The 20433-nt window shown below is 40.6% G+C and overlaps 1 protein-coding gene across 1 annotated transcript in view; it reads left to right on the forward strand.

Moving 5' to 3' along the window:
• The window catches only part of Prkacb (protein kinase cAMP-activated catalytic subunit beta), a 92420-nt gene that overhangs the window by 62968 nt on the left and 9019 nt on the right, over positions 1 to 20433 (forward strand). The window contains exons 5-9 of the mRNA XM_035450668.1: positions 4185 to 4283; positions 5206 to 5288; positions 7949 to 8075; positions 9236 to 9331; positions 12073 to 12195. Coding sequence (XP_035306559.1) covers positions 4185 to 4283; positions 5206 to 5288; positions 7949 to 8075; positions 9236 to 9331; positions 12073 to 12195 — 528 coding nt within the window. The remainder of the gene's footprint in view (positions 1 to 4184; positions 4284 to 5205; positions 5289 to 7948; positions 8076 to 9235; positions 9332 to 12072; positions 12196 to 20433) is intronic.

Here is a 20433-nt window from a genome sequence, read left to right on the forward strand (position 1 = left end):
TTTAATTCATAGCAGAAACTTGCGTGCTTGACATGACTGGGTTTACCAATTAAGTTATGGAAAAACTATAAAACCTGTATTCTACATAAAACAACTTTTTAAATTATTTATTTGTATTTAATGTACATTGGTGTTTTGCCTATATGTGTGTGTGTGTGTGTCAGATACATTGAAACAGAAGTTACAGACAGTTGTGAGTTGCCATATGAATGCTAGGAATTGAACCCTGGTCCTCTGGAAGAACAGCCAGTGCTCTTAACTGCTGAGCCATTTCTCCAGCACCCTATAAAACAACTTTTAATTGTTTCTATATCAGTATGATAAACCAGGACATCTGAAGTATTTAATACCTTAAATAGTGAGCATTTTTTGTTGTTGTTTTCCTAGCCATCACTAGCAATTTAGGGACAGACATGGGTAAATATTGCTATATTACTCAGGTGTTACCTGACAGAGACTGGCTTCTTGCTCTGTTGGGATCCAGGTAGGAACTGGTGGCATCATAGTGCAGAGGTAGCCCGGGGACAGACGTGATGGAGTAACTGTTCTATGGGGATATACTGCCGTGGGACAGATGTGGAAGGTAACTTGGTCCTTGCCAATATGCTAATATAAAGAAGCAGGACTTGTGACTCAGCCTTACCTAATAGCCACATTTTAAGAAAAAAAAGTAATTGAAACTAATTTTAAAATCTGCTGTATTTAATAGCTCAGTGTGTAGTGCTTAACTGAGATTCATACTAAGTCTTCAAATTTGTAGTGATTTTACATTTTAATTAGCCACGTTGTAAATGTTGAATAACCACACTTGTTGGGCACCATCACATCAGACTGTTCCAACTTCATTTTATTGGAAACCAGATTCATCTTTCACATGAAAAGCAGATAATGGCTTAAGTGCCTCTAAAATTGAAGACACAGATATATGCATTTATTTGAACATCTTTGGCAACTGCCCTCATCAGATTTTCTTACCATCCTTCTTGAAGCAATGGTCTCACTAACTCACTTCCTGTTGATTCCAACCCCACCGTCTCACTGTCCTCCGCATCCCCTGCCTCTCACTGTCCTCACCGCGTCTCTGTCAAGGACCACCACACCGATGATCAAAACGCCAGCTCCAGTGGGCTCTGTTGTGATAGCCTTTCCTCCTAACATGGCCCACCCCAGCCTGTGGAAATAGCATTCTCCTGACCCCGCCCTGCTTCTGTGGGTCTTCCTTTTGTTCCTTTCCCATTTTATCTTGTTTCCCCATGTTCTTAAAGATTGCTTGTCTCTAAGCTGTAGGCTCTGGTGCTCCTGCTCTCTGTCTCATAGCACACACACGCACACACACACACACACACACACACATGCTCGTGCACACACACACACACACACACACACGCGCACACACACACACACACGCTTGCACACACACACACACACATGCTCGTGCACACACACACACACACACACATGCACGCACACACGCACACACATGCTCGTGCACAACACACACACACACACACGCACGCACACACACACACACACGCACACACGCTCGCACACACACACATGCATGCACGCACACACGCACGCGCGCACACACACGCATGCACGCACACACGCACGCGCACACACACACACACACACGCACACACACACACACATACACGCTTGCACACACACACACCACACGCTCGCACACACACATGCATGCACGCACACACGCACGCACACACCGACACCACACACACACGCGCGCCACACACACACACACACGCACACACACACACACACACGCATGCACGCACACACGCACGCGCACGCACACACACGCGCACACACACACACACACAGTTATTTCACATTTCCTCCACATGTGTTCTTATCCACCTACCTCCATGCTTTCTCGGGCTTTCTGTTCCGCTGCTGTCCAGTCTGAGCATGCAGCTTCTGCAGGTAATTTAATTCCTGTCTCTGTTCTGTTGATGAGGTTAATGGATCTCAAAAAGGGTTATCAATTTGCCTGCTCGTGCTGGTAACAAAAAGACGAGAGGCTTTGGTTTCATGTTGTATTTGCAAACCTGCTATTACAGTGTTTATTAAATGTCCTCAAAATAGCCTCTAAGATTATGTCACCTTTCTTAAAGAATTTGTGAAATGCTTCACTTCAAAAATATTGAGAAGATAGTGGTACTTACCATGTTAAAATATTTGGAAAGATATTTTTAGCTTCTAGAAACATTGAGTAAATACCAAAGTGGCTACCTCATAGATAAGTCATGATAATGGATATTTTGCAGAAGAATAACTAGAATTTGATGTGATTCTGTTACTACAGACTACTGAATCTTGGCATAAATTAGTATGAAAAATGCTATATTGTTATTTGTTTATTTAATTTGTTTGAGGTGAGTAATAAAATAACAGGCCATAATAACTCTTTCTGTCAGTAAGTTCATACAAATAATTCAACTAGGTAAGCTTAGCTTCTCCAATCTTAGTGTACAAGGGGGGAAAATCCATACCGAGATTAAAAAGATGGCATTACTACAATGTGTCAAATGTTGCTAGGATATTATACATTTGGGCACAGGCAAACACATACATACACATGGGCACATATACACATGAAATACATAGGTGCTTGTTGTATCAGTGAGTCTTCACAACTGTATGTGGCATTGCTCTCCCTTTTAAGCTAACCACCGCTCGGTTTCTCCAGTGTCTGACGGCTGCTGAGTTAAGCCCATATGTTGACTGAGGTTTATCTGATTTCTGTGCCTTAGTCTCATTATTTTTCCCTTCAAAATGCACCTCATCCCCAGGATCCTTTCCTCCAGTCCCTTCTGGGAAACCCAGTTGACTTCAGTAACACCGTGATTCCCCAAACCCCAGACTTTTTACTTCTGTTTGTCTTCCTCTCTGGCCAAATGCTTTCTTACTAGCCCCTCGCATTTCTCTGACTCATCTGAAAGTTTTTGACATTTATTAAATGAAGACAGGGTTCAGCTTATACCTCCTATTTCCTAACATGTCATAATTGTTTCCCAAAATCCACCGGAGTCTCTTACCTCATCTGTCTGTACATGGTCTTTATCTGCTTCTCTGGCTTGAAAGCTGATGCACAAAAGGATGACGGGATTTTCTGGGGAGGGATGCTGTTCAGCTGTCTCCTTTATTAATAACGTCTCTTCTGTTTTATTTGCAAGATGCAGCTGCTGATCTGCCAGTGTTTTCACACCGTGTGTTTAAGCTAACATACGTATTAAGTGTAAATACAAACTCAAATATGAACTGTATCCCAAGGGATATTTATAAAGCTTTCTCTGACACATTCTTCACCAAATTTTCTGAGGTGCTATCCTTAACCATAGCTAAATGAAACACTGATATTGCTTGCCTCATGTGTTTCCTCCTTTGTGAGTGGTTTTGGGGGCTAACCTCTACCCAGCTTTTCCTTCCATCTCTTCTGAACCTGTATTATCTATCGTCTTTTAAACTCAGCTCAGCTCTCACCTCTTTAAATAGTTAAAGTAACAGAAGACTGCTTCTGAGCTGTTGCTGTTGTGTGAGGCCAATCTGGAGTGTTTCATGAATCCCAAGTAATGTTCGATACAAGGATTGTATTTCTTCCGTATTCTGCTCTATGCCTATGTAAATTGAATTTTTAGATTTTAACTGTATTTCTTCAAGTACAATTTGAACAGCTTACTCACTTTTGCCCACTGTTTTACTTTTTCAGTTTTTGATTTTTCCTTCGTCTTTAATTTCCTGCTGTTTATTGAGGTGATAAGTGATTTGATCATGTCATAAGCAGCAAATATTTTCACACAGTCTACTCTTTGTTCCCATTTAACATTTTTTTTCTTAACTTGATTTATAGCTGACTTTGGGGTGGGGGAGCCAGTATCATACTGTGTAGCCTAGGCTAGCCTTGAACTTAAGTAGTCTTAGTGTTGGGATAAACGACCTGCATCACCACAGCTGAAACATACTGACTTTCTGAAGACCAAGGCTGGAATTCTCTGTTAGGCTGTGAACGGTTGACCCTTAACTCTGGTTGACTGTTTTCTGTATTGAAGCCTCATAATTTTGCTTATCCATTGGGATTATTATATGGAAGACTTTCTCTTTAAAATGATAATGTCTTTTAAATTTGTATAAATACAGTAAAGTGTATCTATTTTCACTTGCAGGTGGTTAAGCTGAAGCAAATAGAACATACTTTGAATGAGAAAAGAATACTACAGGCGGTGGAGTTTCCGTTTCTTGTCCGACTGGAGTATTCTTTTAAGGTTAGTTGCACTTCTGTGTAGATATGCCTTTTGACATATGAAACGGTAATAGAATTCCAGTGAAGTGATAAAACTAGAGAATGACAATGTGCTGACTGTGCTCGTCAGCTCTGGGGGCATTGGGGCATGGGGGAGTTCTCCTTCTCCTGGAGCAACTGTTGAGTGATGAGCTGTGTGATTTTCACGCACGGCAACACAAAGCCAAATACTAGAGTGATGCAGACACAGACAGCTTCCTAGTCGGTCTTACACTCCATGGAAATGGAGATGCGGAACATAGTTTCTACATCGTTTAACCCTTCCTGTTGGGACCTGGACGTTTTCTTCATGTAGTAATTTGTATTCTGGACTTTGTGGTTTTGGTTTTTGCTGTTGTTATTTTGCCACCAGGGAGAGCCGCCTCTGTGCAGTGCCTATGACTCAGATAAAGCTGGGAGGGTTGGCCCTTTCGATCCGAGCCTCCTCGGCTCTTCAGAATGATAACATGGCATCTCCCCACTGCTGAATCATGGGCAGCATTTGCTTTTGCTTAGTCCTTTGTTCTTTAAATCTAATAAAGCCTTATGTACTTAAAATATTAAAGCTATCCATCTTGAAAACGTAAGATGTAAATATTCTTATTAGCTTTTCCAAATTGTTTTTTAACTTTGTTATTCCTTTGCATATGCTGTGCTAATAAGTCATTGCTGCAGTATTTCATTATTTGGAAGTTAAATGTCCCCTGCAAAAGCAGGGACAGCAAAAGTCTTGGGCTTCTTTGTGGCTAGAATACTAAAAGAGTGGAGATGAGCGTGCAAAGGCCAGAGCACTTTTTGATCTGTCAATGGGTTTGACTTTTTTCTGTCTAACTTAACATGGTATCATCTTAAAATGTTTTTTACACAGATTTTATAATTGGTACTTATTTGTTATTTGTTCATAGGATAATTCTAATTTATACATGGTTATGGAATATGTTCCTGGGGGTGAAATGTTTTCTCATCTGAGAAGAATTGGAAGGTTCAGGTAACTGTTGCTCCTGGCTTCTTTCCTTGAATCTTCACATGCTTGTGTTTACTTTAAACCAGAATACACTGCAGTTTATTAACCCCTATTTTATCCAGGGAAAGTGTTAGGTAGAAACATTGATAGGAGGCCATGCCGTATATGAGCTTTAAAATCCAAATCAGAAGACAGTGAAACCAATTTAAATGTTCTACCATTGGTATTATGAGATGACTTGAAGAATTAAAAAAAAATACAAAAAATAAATTTTAAAATACCAACATGTATTGAGCAAATAGTAGTATTTAGGACATATAACAATATATGCTGTAAGTGAATATGAGGAAAGACATGTAAAAAATAATAGTGACACAGCACTCGGGAGGCAGAGGCGGAGGCAGGAGGATCTCTGTGAGTTCAAGGCCAGACTGGTCTACAGAGTGAGTTCCAGGACAGCCAGAGCTGTTATATAGAGAAACCCTGTCTCAGAAAAACCTAAATAAAGAAATAATAGTTATATTGTGATGGGATTATATCATAAAGTCTTTTACAATTTAGTTAAAGCCTTTGTTCATTTCAGTGTCCTAACTGTGTACACAGTTTAAGGGCTTTGTGACGTACTAGGTTATCACTGACACTTCTTAGCTTTTCTGGTAGTTTCATCTGTGTACAAGGCTTATAGCTACTACAGTAAATTAGTAATTATTCATGAAATGAATCTAAAATTAAGACCATAACCAGTTTCACTCAGTATTCAGAGTTCAGTTAAAACCTAAGGTGAGTTTCAGTTAAACCGAAGTGTGAGTTCCCCTGGGACTGATGACTCTGTGGAGTGGGGTTATCACAAGAGAATAGCAGATAGGCAACCAGTCATTCCTTATTTGAGTTGCCTGAGGCCTAGGCAAAGATTTCATTTGTTGACCTTTATTGTAAGGGGAACCTACTATATATGGAGACTATGTAATGAAAAGTGGTTTCTATTTGGTTTTGATAATCTCTTTCTTCCTGTTCACATCTTTCCTGTGCCATGTGTAAGTAGGCCCAGAGTCCTCCTCATGTTCCCCGTAGTTCCCCATGCGCACACTGAGGCGCCACACCCAAACACGGTGCCTCCCTCTCTGCCACCATTTACACCATTTACATCTCTGCTTTGCAGCTTCCCACATCTGTTTCTTCAGTGCCCCACAAAGTGCTGTGCAGAAGGCAAGTTGCCTGAAATATTTCAGTGGGATTCTGTCTTTCCTGAATTCTGACATTTGCTGTGTGAGCTCTATGCATTGAACTCACCTAGAGAATGCCAGAGGATCTAAGTGATTGCTCAGTGTGGCTTCATCAGTCTGGTCAGCCACCGAGTCCTAACTTACACTCATATCTGCACTTAAAGCTGTTTTAAGTTGTAGATTACAGATCTACATACTCTCCATGTTTCTTCTACCAACAACAGCTTGTGTAAACAAATAAATAGGATGCTAAGCAGATCTCACACATACTCACCAGGAGAAAAAATACATAGGGTCTTCCAGATGAAATTCTCAGCTTCTGAGGTTACATACCCCCAAACCAGGAAGGAGTCTCCCAATATCTACCCCAGAGCCTTCCTCATTCTTTACTGCAGGGTTTGGACCTGGTGGAAACTGGAGGGGTGTTATAAAATACCCCGCTGAAAGTGTGTCAGCCAGTACTCACGGAGCACCCAAGTGAGTGAGGCAAGGACCTGGGGTGTGTCAATGGGTGTAAAGAACAGTGTGTGTTAGATTCCCCTGAGGAAAATCATAGTAATGGTTGAGGTTGTTCATTAAAGACAAATCTGAAAGTCATTAAAGTCAAGCAAATTGGCAAACATTCAATGAATGTACTAGAAAATTAACTAGAAATTTGATATACCATTTTCAATTAATAGTAAGATTATAGCATGAAAATTACACTAATATGTCAGCATTAGAACAGTTTGTAGATATATGGTCTATGTATAAGAAACTCACATGGTTTATACATACAGTGTGTGTGTGTGTGTGTGTGTGTGTGTGTGTGTGTGTGTGTGTGTGTGTGTGTGTGTGTAAACTGTAAACATACCTAGTACAAGATTTGGAAATTCACGTGACAAGAATGCCTGTGAATTTCTAGATGAGTTGTGTGCACTCTTCTCTTATCCATACTTCCCATCATGCCTTTTCTCTGGTGAGCTCAGCCATTTGTGAGCTACTTCAGAGTAGGTGAGACCATTTTTGCCTTGAGAAGACTACAAATGAGACTCTGTGCAATGAAACTCTTTAAGCCTATGAACTGGTAACTGTACTAGTGGCTCTTATAGACTATGGAATGGGCACGTTTTCTTTTCCATCCTTCTCAGGCCAGCTGTAATTACAGTGGCGTCACTGCCTCCCGGTGTGGGCAGCGATGATTTGCAGTAACATGGCCATTTTAGAATTACGTTCTCCTCCGTATGAAATCAGATCCTGAGTACAGTCTTATAGTTACAACTATATAAAGGACCTGTGTCCCATAAATGTACAGCAGTGTTATTTGAAGGCAATAGATATTTGTAAAATTATGAGTTCTTCACCAGCATTTGAGTGAAAAATATCTCACCTCAAACTCCCCGACTCCACTTGCATTTCGTGTACAGTGCACCAGTGCACGGTCGTTACCCGTTTTACAGAAAACCACTCTCTCTTCTGCAGTGAGCCACATGCTCGATTCTACGCGGCTCAGATTGTGCTCACGTTTGAGTACCTCCACTCCCTGGACCTCATCTACAGAGATCTCAAGCCTGAGAACCTCTTAATTGACCACCAGGGTTACATCCAGGTAGGATTGGAACATTCCATGGCAGTATTATGTATTGGGGAAACACTGAGAGACAGCGGCACACATTTCGCCTCAGCTGTCAGTGATTGATATTTTTTTGTTGTCCAAGGGAAAAAATTGTCTATCTAAAAGGCTGAAAGTGAATTTATAGTTCTGCCCCTGCAGAGCAGTAAACATCACATCAAGGAGGAGCCTGTATATTTCTCCTAGAGTTGGACTCCTGCAAAAGCAGCAGTAATAGCCAAACGTGGGAGTAGTCATGAATGCCAGGAAGCCCTGTATGTGCAGGCTGAGCAGCCCTCAGTCAGAAAGTCCACATAAAAAAGATTCCCATGCGAATCCTTTGGTATGTTGATATGACACTGAAGTAAAAAGTTCCTCCGGGGACTTCATGGTACAGTCAAAGACATGTGCCTTTGGAGTTCCTCCTGTCTGTGACTATAAGGAGCCTAAGAAACATGGAGTTTTGTGTCTGGACTCTCACCACTATCTCACTGTACATTTGGGATAAAAAAAAAAAAATGGAAAAAATGTAAACGCTTTTGGTCCCAAGTATTCTGGATAAGGGATACTCAACCTGTATTGCCTCTTTCAATATTAGTAACCCTGTGAATTGTCAATAGTCTTATTGTCACCATTTTAAAGCTGGTCAGACTCGGTCACAGCCAGGACACAGCCAGTACTGGAAGAATTAGAATTATAACCCAGATTGTCTAGTCCCGAGTCCAGGCTCTTCACCACTTAGATGTGTGGTGGGTGAGACCTAACTGCAGACTGCAGCTGGTGGCTGCGTCCCCTCCAGGTCAGTTACTAGCACAGGGCTGTGGCTTTCTGGGATACACTCCATAGCAGAGGCACGTTGGACTTGAGGGGATTTTCCTCAGCGCTTACTTCATATTGCCCTCCGTTTTCACTTTTTAAGTACTGACCTCTGGCACCTGGCACCCTGCATTTGTTTGCCGTTTTGAGATGGGGTTTCTGGCTTTGCTGTTCTGATCTTCAGTCACTAAATTGTTACCTGCATGAATTATTGACAATCACATTGACTTTTTTCCCCCATGCGTTTCATTTTAATCCTGAAATTTTAACTTTGAGTTTAAGTATAGGTCATCTGTTCTCTGTGAAGTGATCACTCTATGTGTTTCTGTTTCCTTTCCTAGGTCACAGACTTCGGGTTTGCCAAGAGAGTGAAGGGCAGGACCTGGACACTGTGTGGCACCCCAGAGTACCTGGCCCCTGAGATCATCCTCAGCAAGGTACTGGCTGCTGTCCACAAAGGCAGAGCTCAGCGGCATCTGACAGAGCATCCTTGGTGGAAGCTGGAGGCCTTTTAAGTTAGGGAGTTAAAGCTCCAGTGCACTCAGTGTTTCTGAGTGGAGTTGTCATAGAAACCTAAGCTGTATTAGTTATTGCTCTGGGTCGCACAGACACAGAGGAACAACCTGACCTTCAGGCTCCCGTTTCGAAGCCCCAGTCAGGACTCTTCCCTGGCAGGCCAGTGCCGGAGGCTTTCTCTGCAGACAAGATGGGTCAGGTGTCAGCTCTGTTTCAACTCACCACCTAAGAGAAGGGAACATTTGAAAGTTATTTTTAATCTTGTTTTAATAGTAATAATGTAGCAATTAGACCCTTTCAGCCTTGCCGAAGCCTAGACTACTTTCCAAATGGTAGATAGACTGCGGTGCTAGTACTTTACAGTTAATGTAACAAATGTAGTCACACTTAAAAGAATGTTTCTATTTTTCCCTTTCTTCTCTGGATTGAGAAATCGGGAAGGGAAAATGAAAAGCCTGAGCTCAGAGGAGCAGGTGAGGAGAAGTGGCTCAGGCCTAAAGCATGAGGAGACCACGTGAAATGACTAGTTACACAGAGCCCCCTTGCTCTCCTTCACAAGCTAGCTTCTTAGTCTCTCACAGTCTCACTAACCAATCTTTAAAAATTAAATACCATCTCTCCCTTTCATGTACTTATAAATGATGTGACCACAAAATAAATGTGAAAACTTGTACAAGTGTACACACTAGAGCATATGAAATACTCATTGCACTGTAGAAAAAAGAAGAAACTCAAACTCCTGGAGTCCTAGCACCCCAAAGACAGTCTTTAAGAAAAGACATTGTGTGTGTCTGTCTTCCTAAGTGTGTGTCCTAGTTCAGTCATGGTGACTGTATAGTGTGTGTATGGCTTTTACACTAGCATTCATGCACATGAGTGTGCACATGTGTGACGCTAATGCATGTGTGCAAATGTGCCATACTATTTTACTCACTCTTCTATTGTTGGCTATTACATTTACCTGTTGTTTGGTTGGTTGTAGAGTTTTCTGACTTTTTATATACAGTAAAGTTTTTCCTGTATTTTCAGTAGTGGAATTGCTGAGTCAGAGGGTATGAACATGTTTAAGGCTCTAGATATAAATTACCAAGTTGCTTTCTAACAAGATTGCAGCATTTTATACACTTAGCCAGGAGTGTGTGGTAGTATCCATTTTTCCACATCCTTTCCAGACTTAAGACTATTTGCTAATTTAAAAGACAATGAAAGGGCCGGGCATTGGTGGCGCAGGCCTTTAATCCCAGCACTCAAGAGGCAGAGGCAGTGGATCTCTGTGAGTTCAAGGCCAGCCTGGTCTCCAGAGCAAGTGCCAGGATAGGCTCCAAAGCTACACAGAGAAACCCTGTCTCGAAAAACAAACAAACAAACAAAAAAGACAATGAATGATATCTCATTGTTATATTTGATTATGAGTTATATTTTCAAATATGTAATTGCCACTTAGTATTTCTTTGTATGTAAATCAAATTGAGAGTATATGTCCTTTGCCTGTTATCTCTGTATAGTGTTTTTATTAATGAGTTTTAAATTCTCCTGAGAGTTGTCTTGCAGCTGATGGATGTGTTTACTGTAAATGCTTCACAGGATGTAAAGCAAGAGTTAGAGTGAGCACTCGATCCCATTCTGATTAGTGAGGTATCGTTCCATTAACAGCTCATCTCCTTTGAAATATGTAAGGGGGAAAGAAGGAGCTCTCCGTGTTGTGTTGTGTTGTGTTGTGTTGTGTTGTGTTGTGTTGTGTTGTACCTGATGATTAGACAGCTGACACCCTGACCAAAGGCGGAATGTGGGCTTGTTGTTTCTCTCCCACATAATCTTTGCTTGATGCAGACGATGACTGGCAGCAAACTTTATATAAACGCATCAGGATAAACATTATCAGTAGGCATCCTCTTACAAAGTGTTCTGCATGTGGGTTTTAGTAATCTTGATATAAAACTGGCAGATGAACTCGATCAGAACCTTTGGATTGTATTTGGCTCACCATGTACATCTTAAACATGCCTTTCTTTTGATACGATGTTCACAAAACCCTATGCATGTGTTCTCCTCCCCGAGCCTTCGGGGATGAGACCCAGAACACAAAGAGCAAACTTCACATTGTACTCGAATGTTAATACTGGCTAGAGGACACTTCAACTTTCGTTTTCAAAAGATACTGAAATAGACACGATTGTCTCCAGTATTTTCACTTTCTCAGGTCGGAGAATATAGGCTGTTCTGAAGTCAGCTTCATTTCCGATGATCCAATTTTGTTTTAGTTTCATTTAACCTTTCTAACTCTGCTATTGCAAAACTAATTCGTAGGTCATGGCTTAGGATGGGCCTCCCCGGGTAATTTGGTCTAATTCCCTGTATGCTGTTGAATAGCGAGAGTCACCCATTGAAACAGAAGAGATTTCACTCTCAGTGTTATTCTCCTTGATTTTAGGAACAAGATTTAACAGTCCTTCCCAATATCAAACTCCAATACCTGGAAATAGATTGCTTCATGTAATTAAACCTGTCCCGATAGGTTTTGCTAATTTCTCATATTCCATTTTTCACAGCTGCTAACTGCTGCAATTGTGTTCGTACACAGTTTGCAGATCGGTTTGAAATTGTCTTCGTTTCCCCCTGAGTGACTTATGTGGTGATTGTCACTGCTGCTGCTTCTTTTCAGGGCTACAATAAGGCAGTGGACTGGTGGGCACTGGGAGTGCTCATCTATGAGATGGCCGCTGGCTACCCCCCATTCTTTGCAGACCAGCCTATTCAGATTTATGAGAAGATCGTTTCTGGAAAGGTGAGTGATGCGCCTGGTAATTCCTTTCTTCCTCGTTATCTGGTGTGGTTTAAAGTTGGCAGATAGAGCCATAGCATGTTGTCAGACTGTCCCCCAGCTAGGGGATAGAAGTATTCTGTGCCGGCACTCTTTAGATAAAGAGCTGTTGTGTAAACACATCGACAGGTTACTAAGGCAGCTTCCATTTTCAGAGTTTTGGTTTTGTTTATTAAAGATTGTGATTATTCGAATATTCCTGTAAATCAGAATTGTGATCTCATGTGCATTTGTACTTGGAGAGTAATTTTAGGGACTGTTTTTATGTAACTGTTCTAAAAACAGACTTCTTATTTGAATTACATCAAAATTAGAAGTAAAAATGAAGTGGATGAGCCTTTTCTGAGAAAAATTTACAGAACTGATTTAAGAGAATTGCTTATGTTTAATGTGATTATAATTGGGGCTGATTTTTAGCAAGTAGGAAACAACCATTATCCTTGACCGTGAGCGGACTGTACATGTGACACTGTGGTAACTTACTCCAGAAACTCTACTTTTGCAGTTTTAGTCTCTAATTTTTCTTCCAAAAGTGAATTTCTGAAAGTCGGTCATCTTACCTTAGCTCATGCTTGCAATCTTTTCTGAAATTGTCAGTAGAGAAGGAAAATGCAGCTTTTGGAGCTTTGGGGCTGGAGAGAGCTCAGCAGTAAAGCTGTCTTCTCTAAGCCTGGAGACTCACAAGTGAAAGGAGAGAGCCAGCTCCTGCAAATTGTCCTCTGAGGGGCACGCATGCGCCCCTCCCCACATAAATAAATCGTGCAGTTAATCTTTAAACACTCACAGGAGGACGCTTGCTGTGCCTTGTGGTAGCAGCCTGTAGGGAAGGGCCCTGTCCTTCGTTCTCACATGGCTTATATTCCACACACTTTACTTGTCCTTTTGTGTTTGTGAAGAATGCCACCGTGGAATGGACTTGAATTACATTGTCCTGAGAGGGAAGCACTTACTTTTTTGGTTGTTGTACTTTATGACCTGCTTAGGTAGAGATTAGTCTAATCACCTACAGACTAGAAAGAGCTAGAAGTGAAGTCTCCATTTATTTCTACCTCAGGCAGATTCATACTCTGAATTCTTGTTAAGCTGAGCTCAGCATCCATGAATTTAAATTTTACAGTGTTAAATATTCACAGAATACCCCGAATATCCAATAACGTAATAATTTAGCCTTTGTGCTAGGATCCAAATTTAAATTGTAGATGCTCCACCGTGAGGCTGCTCGGGAAGACACTTATTAGTAACTGTCTATCCAGCCATTGAGATTCCTGCTCTATATGGCAGGGTTCCTCCAAACCTCACAAGGTGTGTGCAACGTAGGAGAGTCTTGAGATTTTCTTCCTTGTATTTTGTTACATATTCTGGGGAGGTATTGATATTTGGGGACTAGCCATAGACATGAATTTAAATTTGTCGCAGGTGATAAGTAAACACCTCCTGCTTGTAAATAAGCTGAGCGTGACCGTCCAAGGATGGACAGCGATGAAGGCGGTGCAGGAGAATGGGAGTCTCTGCTGTCCGAATTGCATTTGTAGGTCTATACTTCAGGTTTCTTAGCTTTGCCATTGTTTTCCCCAGCAGAATTTGATAAAAACAACTTTGGATGTGCACAAAGTAAAACATTGCAAAAAAAAAAAAAAATTAGTAGAGGAGGTGATTTTGTTTCTAAGAATGTGGGCTGGAGAGCCGGCTTGCTGCTCTTGCTGAGGTCTAGGGTTTGGTTCCCAGCATCCACATGGCAGCTCACAGCCTCTGGGAACTCAAGTTCTGGGGGGATCTGCTGCCCTCTTGTGGCCTCCACAGGCTTTTTCTGACACATGGAACACATAAACTCATACAGACACACACACATATTCATCAAAATAATAAATCTTTAAAAAGAAAGAATGTGAGAAGTGAATACTTAAATTTCAAAGAGAATAAGAGTCAAAGGTCATATGAGGCCTAACAGGAAATTGAATATGTTAAAGCTGTGAGAGGAGAATGTTTTATTAATGCAAAGTAGAAATGTAGGCTGAGCAGAAATATGGAAATTATACGAATGTTTCAAATAATTCAACTAGAAGTAACTAGAAAGCTCCTGAACCTTTACCATACTACTTTTATACTGCTTCATAAAAGAAATCAAATTATAACAAAGATGCTGTGTAAGCTAAATTTATGTTTACTTAGGACAACTGCTTTAGTTAAAATGAGTGCATCTCTCTTGGTATGAATTAACCTCAGCTTGACAGTCATTCTCCCTTGGGCAACATTTTTTCAGCTGTTTGTGAATGTTTTTCACTTCATATTAAGTTTTAATATTTTTTATCCCATAAGTGAATATTTTCTAAAACTTTAACCATTTAAAATGTAATCACACTTTTAAAAAAGCATAAACTATGTCACATCATTGATGGGAATGATTTTCATCATTTATTTGGAAATACAACAAGTGTGTTTAGCTAACGGTGTCAGATTCTCTCCATGTTGGATAGATTTCTACCCCTTACCATTGACAGCAAAACCCATGACATGGAATATTGCCTCTGCATCATCGCTGGAATCTGTGTTATGTGAAATACAAGTCACATTCACCAGTTTCCCCATTGGCATTCAGGTCCAGAGACAGGGGTCTCTGTCCTTACTGCCTCCATTAGTAGATAAAGCCAAATTGGAAGATAAAAAATATTGCCTCTGCATCATCGCTGGAATCTGTGTTATGTGAAATACAAGTCACATTCACCAGTTTCCCCATTGGCATTCAGGTCCAGACACAGGGGTCTCTGTCCTTACTGCCTCCATTAGTAGATAAAGCCAAATTGGAAGATAACTAGTTTTTAATGTTTTAATAGTTTATGTCATTAAAATCCAATTTTAATATTATATTTTGGGAGTCTATATTTGTAGTTTTCAATTGTTTTTTATTTAAGGATTTTTTTTTCCTTCTGGAGAGATGGTGCATCCCTATACTCTTAGCCCTTGGCAGGTAGAGGCAAGATGTTCATGAGTTCAGGACCAAACTGGGCTCCATGGAACCATCTTAACACCAACAAAAAAGAATAGCTTTGTCTGATCTTTTCAACACACATTTCATAATACAATGATATTTCATGTTGATTCTGTTCTGAAACTATGATGTAAAGTAGGTGCAATGTCAAAGTTAAAAAAAGTTATTACTTGATTAATTCACTTAAGTACATACATTTGAACATTAGACTGTTAAATAATTTCTCTACTACAGTATTTTAACCCAAACTGGTGTTTTTAAATGCACATAGAAATGATCAGTCAGCTCTCAGACTCTTTTGCACATATTTTGCTTTTGAAAACACAGAGGAGGTGGCATTTAAATGTCAGATTGTTCATGACTATTAGGTTTAGGTTTGGAAATGCACAGTGACAGAAAGGATTTGCAGTTCTGCAGTCACTGTGCCCCACCCTAGGGATGCATGCACTGGGTTTCTCTACACAGTCTTTGCATTTCATGTCTGTAACAAGAATCAGGTATGCTTTCCACAGCAATTCTATCTGACTGTGTTACCCATGGGAATATAATAAATCAATGTTGTGTTCAAAGATGCTGTGTGAAGACAGAGCTATTACAGAAAACATGATTTTAGTCTTTGACTTGAATAATTTGAAAGAGTCTTAACTTGACTATGTATAATGTAGATATGATTCCACTCTCAACGAGCAGCAAGAGGGCACTGCAGGGAATATAGGGCATGAACCTCACTAGACACTGACCGCTGATTTGCTGAAGAGAAATCGGCATCCACAAGAAGGGTAATTGATTGGTAGCCCAAAGGTCATTCCCTCCTGGGTCAGGTTCCAAAGTCTGTGTCTTGGTTTGCTGACTCTGGGAAGACTCGGAAGGCCCAGGATACACTGGTAATTGGGCTTTGATTTCTTACAGCCAAAGGCTACAAAGCCAGATGAGCACAGGGTAAAAGTAGTCCAAGCAAGTCCAGAGATCTCCTGTCTGGAGAGCCGCAGGGGATGAATTTAACTACCCCAACGTCAACTCACTGAAACACACACATAGGGAATGATACATGTCTGTGACAGCCATGAGAGAGTCAGTACCCAGTGTTTTTATTGGCAGCTCATCATCCACACACTATCTACTTACCACAAAGCAAAGTCCTGGCCTCTCAGAATGAAAGCACACATTCAGATAAACCACATTATCTATAGATCTGTGCATGGTGAGCCACACTTGTTTGGGGGAAATTTCATACAGTGTAAGGAGTTGACACCACTCAAGGTCCCAGATCTCTGACAGACACAGAACTTGGAAGCAGCCATCTGTAAGGCCAGCAATCTCAGGCCTACTATGCCTTCTTTTCTACATACAGCCTGCATCCTAAACAGTAAACACATGCACAAATACACAGCTGCGTGTTTTTTCCTAAGGTATCTTTGTTATTGCTGTTTTAGGAAATGTAAATGTCATTTTCTTCTTAGTTTTGTCTGTAGTTAAATTTACCTAGAAGTATTCAAATGTTACCTTCTTTTTACTGGGCCTCGTGTGTTGAAGGCTGGCCTCAAGCTCACTGTGTAGCTAAACAAGACTTTGAACTTCAGATCCTCCTGTCTCCACCTCCTGAATGCTTGTGCCAGGAAGACCAGTTTTACGCTGTGGAGCTATATGAGACCCAGGGTCTTAGGTATTCTAGACAGCACTTGACTAGCTGAGCTGTGTCTCCAGGCCCTAACTGTCATGCTTATGAAATACAAAAGCAGTTGTGCTAATTTCATAAAACCCAAGGGCATTTTTAACATTTTGTCCTGGTGATTTAATAATCCTATGGACACCTGCTTCCAGATAAGTCTTGCTTGGCTTGGAGAGCAGATGATTCTACCACTACTGGGAACAGAGTGAATGTAGACCTCTGCATGCTTCTAGATTTGTTATGCTCCCCTTAGGGACAGTACTTATAAATATATTTTAATGCCTAGCTCTCTTTTCACTTACTGAATGCAGGCTGATGAGTGTTCCCCTGAGGACTGGTGTGAATGTTGACACGTCTGTACAAGGCCTAGTGAATGAAATGTTATATCTTCAGAAAATGTAATTAATATACAGCTTTTTTTTTGCTAGAAAAATCTTTCACTGAGATTGCAATAGTTCATTTGGAGAAATGGTTTCTTAAAATGTGTCCCAATATGCTGTGACCAGAAGTTAATAGAGTACCACTTGACTCAGTGTGCAAACTCATTGAAACCTAGTAAGTTTATTCCAGTGAATAAAAATTGTTACTAGCTATATAATATTTCCTCCATGATAGTAACTGAAGAATATTAACAAGACTTTCCCTCCATCAACCAGAAATCAATTTTATAACTTCTGTAATAAAACTCAGTGAAGACAAATTTAATTCAGTCTTATTTTATTGCTAAACGAGGGGGGAGGTAGCTGTAAAATCAGTTAATTTAATTTAAATCATGGATGCCATAACAACGTGCATTGGTTTACTTTTTGGATGTGACTTCACTTTTGAGAAATAAATGTGTACATTTAAATTTGTAGAAAATAATAGTTATTCCAAAATTGAAATGCATGAGCCTGTAACTGGTGCTGAAAACAGGGTGGTTTATCACTCTGCTCATCTCAGACTGAGTTTCACATATTATATAATATAGTATGATAAAGTAATTTAGGATATCAGCTGTATGCACAGTTCCTCTAAAAACAAGGCTAGAGTCATCCATTCTATCAAAATTTCAACATAGTTATACTTGGATATTTTGGGAACGGATTATAGACTCTATCTTAAGCTCCTTCCTTGATTAAAATTCTTTCAGCCTCGGAACATTAAAGTGGTATTCTAATAGAAAGACTGAAAGGATGGGAAATACATTACTATAATAAAATAAAAGCCAAAACATTTTCATAAATGTTATATAAATTTTCATACTGCCAAATACAGTATCTTCCCTCGTATTCTAGTTGGATAGATTGAGATTGAAAATGGTAAAAGGGTTTTCCATGCGTCACAGCATATGTATTCATTCGAGTTGAGATTGGAAGTTGGAAGTTATTTCTGCTGAGGAGATTTGATCAGGTGTGGTGGCAGTTGTTTGTCACCCTCCAGCCTCAAGAGATTGAGGCAGAGTGATGGTGAGCTCCCAGGAGTTTGAGTCCAGTCTTTTGGGTCAGGGATTGAGAATATAAAAGGGGAACAGCTTGATAGCATTTTTAACTCCTGGTACCACATCCAACACACAGGGAAAACATGTTGGCTCTGTCTCTGAATATGCATTTCACTGTCTCCATGTCCAGCACTCTCATCCCACCTGAGTCTCTAGAGCGGTTCTTAGAGCACCCCTCCCCCTACATCCTGTCACTCCTGTAGACCCTTGAGATGGATGGCTGAGGATGCACATAGTAGATTTACAGTAAGAGTGGATTCAAATTCATACATGTATTAAGGTCAGTGTAGACGGTCAGGCCAGGTTTACTTGTTGGATACAACCTGTCAGTTGTGATCTCTGCCCGGATGCTGTGGTTTCCATCTTTGGTGCCCCAACGAAAGGGCACTAAATAGGTCTTCTGTGTATTTTCACATTGCAGACGATTCTAATGCCCATCATCTATGGTGAGCTTGTTCTACAAATCTGTAGTTATCCCACCTGAGCAGTGCACGATTAGGGAACCCTTAATCAGTGTGGTCTCAATATTGAGAAAGAATCACAATCAGTTCAATTAAGGAAAAATAGAAGCAAGCCCTCAAGGAGGCATGTGTCACATTGCAGACACCTTTCCCAGGCCAAGCACACCAGTTTCCAGTGACCTCTGAGCCTCGATGGACTGGGAGGTTTAGACATCCTCATTTCAGCATCTTTTTTGCCTCCCTCTCTACAGCCACTTCAACATTGTCTACCCCGTTGCACACAGCCACAAAGCTCATAAATGTGCTCCAATGTTCCACACTTGTGATTTTTACTTTCTGAAGTGTTTTTAATTGATAATAATGACAAAAGTAATTCTCTTTTTGATATAGTTTTGAAAGAAAATTTAGTAATTCTTCCCTTCGTAGAAACTATTGTTGAATCTAGATTATTGTGCTATGATTAGCATGGACCATGGAAGATGTGGGCTACCTGTTAACATCTTTAGAGAAGAGGATGTGATTTGGCAATGGGGTACGTCTATAATGGGAAAAGTCCCCAATTGGATATGGTCCAGTTTCTCAGACCAACACTACTGCCCATTTGAGAGTTACTGTTGTAAAACATAAACTTACACACACATTTGCCCATGTTGAATAATCGGGACTACCGCTCCGTTTGAGTTGCAGAATGAAGAACTGCTTTGTTTGGGTGCTTGCATTCTGTTGCACATTATCTGAATTCAGGAAATGGTTTATGTGCAGAGTATTATTGTCTACAATTGTGAGCGTCATGGACGGCATCACTGGTACATTACTTCTGTACTTCATGCAAATTCCACTCCAAGCCAAGTCAGAGCCACTTGAAATAAGTCATTCTTTGAATCTAAACAGAGTTTAGATTCACTGCAGGAGAACCTGACCCACTGTAGCCATGGGGCAGCAATGCCATTCACTTTTCATGGCAAATATTCTTTGTACAAAGTGATGGGCTTCGGAAAACAGATGTCCTGCTCTGCCCATATGCACATCCTCATCCCTTTGTCTTTCCCAAAGTCTCCTTAGCCTCAGGCTCAATTCTCTCGTCTCATATATACTTACATATATGTAGTTGATGTGCCTGTGTGAAAATGCAGGGCTTATTGAGGGAAAACATTTTTGAGTGGCACTTATGGATCACGTTTTCCTCACCCATTCATCTGTTGGTGGACACCTAGGTGATTACGATGAGTGCTCAACAAATACGAATGGATGTGCAAAGATCTCAGTGATACCTTGACTTGGCCTCTTTCGGTCATATACCCCAGAGTGATAAAGCTGGACTGTGCCGTAGTTTTGGTTTTGTTGTTATGGAGCCTCCTGATTGGGTCTATGGTGGCTGACTAATTTACATTCTCACCAAGGGCAAGTGAGGTGCCCTTTGCTTGCTGTCCTGGCCAGCATTTGTTATTTGTTGTCATGACTGCCACCCTTTCCCTTTGTGTTTTCCTTTGAGAAGTTCGGGTTTTTTCATAAGCCCATTTTACTAACGTAGAGAGTAGTCACTCCTTATTTTGCAGTAGTTGTTTCTAGTAAGAAAGATGAAACTTATCCAAAAGTTTTAACCTTT

The sequence above is a fragment of the Cricetulus griseus genome, assembly GCF_003668045.3.
Source record: "Cricetulus griseus strain 17A/GY chromosome 1 unlocalized genomic scaffold, alternate assembly CriGri-PICRH-1.0 chr1_0, whole genome shotgun sequence".
Taxonomy (NCBI): domain Eukaryota; kingdom Metazoa; phylum Chordata; class Mammalia; order Rodentia; family Cricetidae; genus Cricetulus; species Cricetulus griseus.